Source organism: Aptenodytes forsteri, unplaced genomic scaffold, assembly GCF_000699145.1.
Source record: "Aptenodytes forsteri isolate BGI_AS27 unplaced genomic scaffold, ASM69914v1 Scaffold54, whole genome shotgun sequence".
NCBI classification, from domain to species: Eukaryota; Metazoa; Chordata; class Aves; order Sphenisciformes; family Spheniscidae; genus Aptenodytes; species Aptenodytes forsteri.
Window position 1 is genome coordinate 12,729,711 of NW_008796044.1, and position 8,117 is coordinate 12,737,827.

At 60.5% G+C, this 8,117-nt stretch overlaps 1 protein-coding gene across 1 annotated transcript in view; it reads left to right on the forward strand.

Annotated features, from left to right (window-relative positions):
- Positions 1–7,823, forward strand: part of ANXA6 (annexin A6) — a 26,739-nt gene extending 18,916 nt beyond the window's left edge. Inside the window, exons 15-26 of the mRNA XM_009285824.2 lie at positions 781–894; positions 1,151–1,245; positions 1,684–1,797; positions 2,401–2,491; positions 3,239–3,318; positions 3,522–3,575; positions 4,896–4,913; positions 5,758–5,854; positions 6,132–6,227; positions 6,625–6,683; positions 7,003–7,125; positions 7,455–7,823. Of these exons, the coding sequence (XP_009284099.1) occupies positions 781–894; positions 1,151–1,245; positions 1,684–1,797; positions 2,401–2,491; positions 3,239–3,318; positions 3,522–3,575; positions 4,896–4,913; positions 5,758–5,854; positions 6,132–6,227; positions 6,625–6,683; positions 7,003–7,125; positions 7,455–7,514 (1,001 nt within the window). The 3' untranslated portion in view covers positions 7,515–7,823. The remainder of the gene's footprint in view (positions 1–780; positions 895–1,150; positions 1,246–1,683; positions 1,798–2,400; positions 2,492–3,238; positions 3,319–3,521; positions 3,576–4,895; positions 4,914–5,757; positions 5,855–6,131; positions 6,228–6,624; positions 6,684–7,002; positions 7,126–7,454) is intronic.
- The last annotated feature ends 294 nt before the right edge of the window (positions 7,824–8,117 follow it).

Here is an 8,117-nt window from a genome sequence, read left to right on the forward strand (position 1 = left end):
GGGGCACGGCCAGCCCCGCACCTCCGCTCTGCCTCTCGCTCTGCGGCTTCTCTCAACGCCATTTTCCAGTTTTGGGGCACAATGTTGGCGGGATGTAACCCCAGCAGGGCTGGCCGCCCCCCGCGGGCTCCACTAACCCCCTCCTCTCTCTGAGGCCTCCCTCCCTCGCGGTGGCAGGCCCTGCATGTCTGTGCAATGCATCATGTGCAGCCCTGGCTCCGGTGCCCACCAGAGACCTCCTGCTCCCCGGGGCAGCCCACCCCGACGCCAGGGCTGGCTGGGGCACGGCCGTGCCATGGGGTGCTGGCACCCTGCATGCAGCTGGAAGCACCCACAAAAGGGTGCTTTGGGATGTGCAGAAAAGACACCCTGAGCCCTAGGTGCATAAGGAGGATGGAGATGTGCTGGGAGCTGTAAGGACACAGGAGGATAGAATTACGGGGCAGGAGCGGGCACCCTTTCAGCGACTCCTCTTCTGGCTCTCAGCTGATGTGGCCAGCCCTGGCCAAGGTGTCCCAGTGCTAGGGGAGGCGGGTATAACACCAAGCAGGACACCAAGACTCCAGGGACTGTCTGTTGCTGTCTTCTCCCCGCTCTCTGCTGGCCTGGCTACGGTTTGCCCCTCGATGGAAGGGGCGACAGTGGCGGGGACATCCTCACTGAGCCCCAGGTGCTTGCACTAACACACAACCTGCTTTGGCCTCGGCTTGCCGGGTTGCACCTTCCCTCCCTCTTTCCATCCCTCTCTCTCTGTCCATCCCTCCATCCCACGCAGCTCGGGGATGAACCCAAACCCCTCTGTGCATCCACAGCTGCGAGGAACCGTGCAGCCCACGGGAGGCTTCAACAACGACGGGGATGCGCAGGTGCTGAGGAAGGCGATGAAGGGCCTGGGTAAGCGAGGGCCACGTGCCCAGCCCCTTCCTGCTGCTCAACAGCTCCTGGGGTGGAAAACCCACCCTGGCCCACGCAGGGCTGCGTGAAAGCCCCGGGGGGAATGGAGAGATGGTTTTGGAGCTGTGGGAGCTCTCCCTTCCCCACCTCCCCAGTTTGCGGGGGTGGGGGTGGCGATGTGCCCGCGGTCAGGGGTGACACGGTGTGGCTCTGCTGGCCCCCGCGGCTCTCTCCAGCATCACTGCTGTCATTGCAGGCACGGACGAAGGGGCCATCATCGAGGTGGTGACGCAGAGGAGCAACGCCCAGAGGCAGCAGATCCTAAAGGCTTACAAGGCTCACTATGGCAGGGTACTGCCAGGCCCCCCTCCCACCCTGCTTCTTCCTTCTGCCCGCATCCTGCCCCCTCCCACACAGGGATCTGCCCCTCGCTGAAAGAAATCCTGCCCAGGGAGCGGTGGGCAGCCAGGGCACCCCGATTTGCCCCAGCATGACTCCCCCGAGGAAGACTGAGTTGTCAAAGCAGCCTCCTGCTCTGGGTGCACCACCAGCCCGAGGGGAGGGCGTCCCTTCCCCTTCGCTTGCCCCATCCTCGGTCCCGCACAGAGGACTCCAGAGCCAGGATCTCCCCAGAGTCACCCCCCAAAATGTGACCTTAAACCACCCCAAGGGTCTTCCCAGATGTCTCCCACCGCCACACTCTCCTCCCCTGTTTTCTCCCCGTTGTTGCCTCAGCCGGTCCGTCCCTGCGGAAGGAGCTGGGGACTGAACCCTGAACTGCTTTTACAGGACCTGATGGCAGACCTGAAATCCGAGCTGTCGGGCAGCTTGGCCAAGCTGATCCTCGGGCTCATGCTGACGCCGGCGCAGTACGATGCCAAGCAGCTGAGGAAGGCCGTGGAGGTAACTGCCATGCTGGTGGTATCGGCTTCGGCACATGAGGACGAGGCGGTTTTCGCTGTGGTTGTACCAGCACTGCCAGCGGCCCGGGGCTGTGAGTGCACTCCAGCTTCACACGCCCCCAGGCTCTCATCTCCTATACGGAAGGAAAGCAGAGCGGAAAGCACCAGGACAAAGACCTGGTTTGCACTCAAGACCTGTTGGGAGCCCAGTTTGGCCTCTGTGCAGCCCATCACGCTCTAGCCAGCTCATACACAAAGCCTCCCAGGGAGACCTCCCACTGCTTTACAAAGCATCCCCACTTTGCAGTGGGAGCAGTGCCCTGCCAGGCACAGGCAGCCACAGGAGAGCCAGGGTAGGGGTAAAACAGTGGCGTGCACCACTCTCCACCAGTCACACCAGTTGGGACCCCACTAGCAGCACACTTGGACATTTCCGTGCTGGTTCCTACCAGCCCTTGGGGCCATTTGCTGGACATGGACTTTTGGCAAGTGGCAGCCCTGGGGTTAGAGCAGCCCCTCCTTACCTGGCACTGGCGGGGCGATGCCACCGTGTCCCTGTCCAGTGCTGGCACCCGCAGCACCCTGCCATGCCGCTCTCTTCCAGGGGGCTGGCACAGACGAGAGCATCCTCATCGAAATCATGGCCACGCGGAACAACCAGGAGATCGCAGCTATCAATGAGGCGTATCAGGAAGGTACGGCATGGGAGGGACACGGGGAGCACCTGGGTCCTGGGCATGGACTGTGTTTAACACTGTACGAGGCCCTTTTCAGAGCCTGGGGTACAATTGTTGTCTCTGGGTTGGGTCCATGGTTTGGTGCTGTGAATATCTATTAGTCCTTCCAGGCAAGAGCAGCTCTTCTCCAGGTCCAACACCTTATTAAAGAACAGTGGAAACATGGGATGAGGCTGGCGGGAGTCCTCAAATCATCCTATGATTTCTCACACCTCCAGACCATACACTTCTCTTTCCCTTCCATCCATGCCCCCTTCTCCCTAGGGAACGAGGGCTGCAAGCTCCAGGTTAAATCCCCAGCCTCTTCTCCCCCAGAGAGCCCATGGTTTTAAACAGATGGCTCTGTGGCTGGTCACCCCCAGCAGAGCGGTGGTCCTGGCCTCTCTCCATGTCACGGTGACTTGCCCCAGCTCTGCCACCAATGTCTCCTCCCCTGAGAGCTCTTTCACAATGATCCCTTTCCCTCGGGAGCATCTGGAGCAAGAGGCTGTGCCCGTGCCCAGGGCATTAGAGCTGCTGGGGTGATCCCCTCTTCCCCGGGCCTGAAAATAGCAGATGGAGGCATCTGCCTCAGCCATGCAAAGGCTGGAGGATAGCCACCACCATCTGCAGGCCCCATGGGGATCATGGGCGCAACAGGCACTGGTGGGTGGGAAGCAGAGCTGCAGGCAGGGTGCAGGGCTCAGCTGTCCCCCTTCTCCCCAGCCTACCACACACGCCTGGAAGACGACCTGAGCTCCGACACATCGGGGCATTTGAAGAGGATTCTTGTCTCCCTGGCTCTGGTGAGGGTGGCTCTCTTGCTGGGGATTGTCCCCTCCCTGCCATGGGCAGTGGTGGGGGTATGTGAGGACGGTGGCTATGGAGATAACAGAGCATCACCGCCTGGCTGGGCAGTGCTGCTGGACCCTGTCTGCCACCCCCTTACTTGGGGCTCTCCTGGGAGATGTCCTCTCCCCAGCTCCATGATTTTTGTATTGAACCACAGGGCAACCGCGACGAAGGACCAGAGAACCTCACACAGGCGCATGAAGATGCCAAGGTAAGAACCGTACTGGCAGTGCTGTTACAGGCTCTGCATAAAAAAAATGAGGATATTTCATCCCCTGGTCTGGAAATGGCATCCTCAGGGAAGCAAATGCTGCTGGGGCAGGGTCTCTGTAAGCTGCAGGGGGAGATGCCAGGTGAAGTGACACCCCTGGAGGTAAAGCTCCCAGGCCTGATTTCTGATGCCCTGGGCTCTGCTGCTCCATGCACGGAGAAGCTGCAAACCATGAGAGCAGCTCCGAGGCCCAGCGCTGGGGAGCTCCCAACTGGGGGCTGCAGCATTTCTTGTGCAGAGCTGCAGCTTTGGGGTCCAGAAACACGCTGATGCTGAAATCCAGCACTTGAGCTTCAAAGGCAGCTTTGGGCTGGTTTGCAGGAGCCACCCGCTTCTTTGTGTTGTACATGAGGCAGCCCTGAAGCCTAAGCTGCTTTTCACCCTGCCAGCACACCGGGGTGCCAGCCTCAGCCCCCAAACCATTGCCTCATCTTTACTGGGCTGTGGTGAGCCAGGACTGGAGGGGGAAGGCTGAGCAGCCAGAAACGGTGCAGGGGGGTGCTGGGGCCCCATTGCCTGGCTCAGCTCCCAGTCCCAGGAGAACTGTGACCCTCGGGCTGTGCACCTTGGCCGCCTGCTCCTTCGGGCCAAGTGTTTTCTGAAAGGGGCTGGGAAGCTCGGTACAGGTCCAAACCCGAGCTGTCGCTTGGCTGTCCTGCCCCAGCACCGCTTGCTCCAGCGCATGCCGGCAGCGCACAGACGCGCAGCTCTCCCAGCAGGGCCGCTGCCGGCAGAGGGAGCGGATGCTGCGCTGCCAGCACCCCGCCGCATGCACTGCCGCTCGCCTCCACCTGCTGCAGAGAAAGAGAGAGCCAGGGATGACAAACACAGGGACGAGCCAGCCGGGCAGCAGCTGGCCTGGCGCGCCACGCTGTATTTTGTCAGCAAAGCTGCCCTTCCCCTCCTCCCACTGCCTGCGCCTGGCAGAGGCGGGCAGGCTGGTGTGAGCCAGCCTGGGGCCAGGCAAGGATGCTCTCCGAGGAGCAACAGGCTGGTACCCAAGCCCAAGGGGTGGGGGGCTCCCTTTGCTTGGCCAAAGACCACCCCCCCCCGTCCCAGCTAGCGGTTTAGGGGCCAAACTGGAGGAGGGCACAGGTCCTGAGATCAGGCCCCACTCACAGGGAAGCAGGGGAGCTGGAGACAGGTCATTTTGGGGGGATTTTGCTAGACTTCCCTCGCTTTGTCAGGGAAGGATAAAGGTTGAGCAGCACCTTCTGATGACCCTTGTTGTCTTCCTATCTCTCTCTTTCTCTCCACCAGGTTGTTGCTGAGACCCTGGTGAGTGCCTGCCCTTTCACTCCTCAGCCTTCTGCATGTTTGAGGGGATGCTGCGGTTCTTGGGTGCAGGGCTGGGGCTGGGGATAGCAGCCCCACGTGCCGGGCTCCTCTGACCACACGGGCTGTGCTTGCTTGCTTGGGGCTCCAGGGTCCTTGCACCAGGATGGGTGGCAAGGGGACAGATGAGACCTGCATGAGGGCACTTCCCTGCAGCGCTGGGCAGGAGAGAGAGAAAGCCACCTTCCTGCCCTTGGGAGGGCTGGGGACCAATCCTGCCCGCTGCCTGCATGCAGGACCCATGTTCCTGGCAGTGTGGGACTCAGGGCTGGCTTCTCTGCCTCACCAAAAGTGGGAATTGGGGTAGGGGCAACTTTCTATTGCAATAGACTAATGAGTACAATGAGTACAGCCTCCCTGCTGAGCCTCACAGCAGGGGTTGCAGCCATTTCACCCGTGGGCAGCACTGCTGCAGCCCAGGGTGGAGGGTGGCTCCTGTGTCTGGCAGCTCTGAATTCCCTGTTCAATATTGGTCACCCCCAAAACACACTCCCCAAAAGACAAGAAAAAGTCTTAATCATGAGCATTGCACAGCTTCTTTCACAAAAACTGGAAAACATCTTTTCTCAGAGGCAGTGTGTGAGTGTGCAGATGTGCACCTTCACATCCATGCATAGAAAATGCCTTTTTTGGCCAAAAAAAGCTATTTTCCTGCTCACAAGAGGCTACCCTCTTTGCAAGAGGGTGTTCAGGACTGGCTGTCCCAGGAAGAGCTGTTTGACATCTTTGCCCCTCTCCGCTATGCTAGTCCCCCTGTCCCCCTCTTCACTCTCGGTTGCTCTCCCAGAAACTTGCTGACGTCTCCAGCAACGACTCCAGTGACTCCCTGGAGACCCGCTTCCTCAGCATCCTCTGCACCCGCAGCTACCCCCACCTCCGCAGAGGTAGGACCACATTTCTCCGTCGCTGCTGGACCCCCAGCTGTGACACAAGTGCTTTGATTTGGGCTGGATGGGACTCCTGGGCAGCAGGAGGTTGGGGTGGCCCTGTCTCCCCAGTGGTGGGAAGAGATGGCATTTGGGATGGCTGGTTGAGGTCACCCAAGCCTGCTCTGGTCCCATCTGGTCCAGAAGTCTCCATGGTTGAGGCTCGGGTCTCCTGAGCACCCGGGGCTGGGATGGAGCGGCTCGGTGGTGACCCTCTCCTCTCCCCCATCCCCAGTGTTTCAGGAGTTCATCAAAATGACCAACCACGACGTGGAGCACGCCATCAGGAAGCGGATGTCGGGAGACGTGAGGGACGCCTTCTTGGCCATCGGTCAGTGCCTGGCGGGTGCTCCCTCGGGGCAGGGCTCCCCAGAGTTCAGGCGGCCCCTTCGCCTGCCTCTGCCAAGGCAACGTGAGGGCACATTCCTGCCCTGCTGCCTCCATGGAGACTCCCAGCGTGGCGTGGGGGTATTTATAGGGCGTCCTATCCTATGCCTGCCTCTGCCAAGGCAACGTGAGGGCACATTCCTGCTGCCTTTGGGCCATGGAGACTCCCAGCGTGGCGTGGGGTCGGGGTATTTATAGGGCGTCCTATGGGGTCAAGCCTGCACCCTTGTGCCAAGGAGGGTTTGCAGCTGACCCAATGGGTGGCACAGCTCCTTGCTGCGACGTGTCCCCTGGGTGCCGTGAGCCAGGAGCCCACTTTCTCTCCCCTCTGTGTGTTGCAGTCCGGAGCGTGAAGAACAAGCCGGCCTTCTTCGCTGACAAGCTCTACAAGTCCATGAAGGTGCAGACGGGCTGTCCTGGGGCTGGGCTGCAGGAGGGGGCTATGGTGGGCAGACACCCTTTGGGACTCTCTGATTTAATCCCACAGCAGCGATGGGGTTTGGCCCCCGGCCATCCCCAACAGAGCAGGGCAGGGCTGAGCTCAAATACTGCATCAGCTTTCTGGGGTTAGCAGGGGACATGGCAGGCTTGTGTCTTGCCATCGGCAAGCCCAGCACATGTCCAAGGGGAGATCCGCAGCTTGGACTGCGCTGGAGATGCTGGGAGGGTCCCTGAGCCCCAGTCCCTCCAGGGTTATTTGTTCAAGCTCCCCTTTGCAGGGTGCCGGCACAGATGAGAGGACCCTCACCCGGATCATGATTTCCCGGAGCGAGATCGACCTGTTGAACATCCGGGGCGAGTTCATAGACCTGTTTGACAAATCGCTGCACTACATGATTGAGGTGAGGCGACACGGGTGTCCCTTTCCGGTTTGTCACCTTGTCTGGCTGAGCCCCAGCCATGAGCCCTGCAGGGACTCAAGCCATGAGCGGTGCCATGAGCGGCATAGGGGCTGAGCATCGCCTGGGGAGGGGGAACCTGCTCCAGCCAGCCCCAGTGTTGGCAGGTCTGGCTGTAGAGGGGATGTGCCGACATCTTCCACTGCTGCACGGATGCCTGCGGGGTGGCCAGGGCATGGAGCTATGCCTTCCCCATGCCCAGCACCTTGAACTGGGCTTCCCTGGGGCAGGCATCATTAGGCAGTTCTCTGACACGGGTCTCCCTCTTGCAGAAGGACACCTCCGGCGACTACCGCAAGGCTCTGCTGGCCCTGTGCGGGGGAGAGGACTAGGCAGCCACGGGAGCCCCTTCTTCGTGTCTGAGCCAGCACGCGCGCACCCACCGCCTTGATGTCACTGCAGCTTCGGGGGCTTCGGGGGACACTCAGTTCCCTGCAGAGGACGACTCACTTTGCTCTGGAAAGCGGCACCACATTGCAAGCGAGGGAGTCTCGGGGAGGGGAGCAGAGGGGTCTGTGTAAGGGGATTATTGTCTGGCTTGGTGCAACATAATTCATACCCAAACATGCCACTAACCCAGGAATTTACCCAGATGGAAAAGACAATTTTAAATCTCATAAATAAAACCTTACTGTTGCTGACCCTGGGGCAAGAGCAGTCGATTTATTGGGGCAGGTTTGGGTGGGACTGAGCCCATGCTGAGGAGTCTCAGTGTCTCCTTGCTCCTGCAGGCAAACGCGGGTAGGAGCCTTGCCCCAGCCCCAGGGAGGGCCTTGGAGACCCCAAAAACCCTCTGAGCAGCACCACAGGGTCCCCCACTGCTGAGAAAGGGGCTGGAAATGCATCTGGGGCTGGCAGCAGCGCAGGGATTTCACTGAGAGCTTCACTTCATGCCTCTGAAAACCCCCGGCAGGGTTCGTGCCGTTGTGCGGATG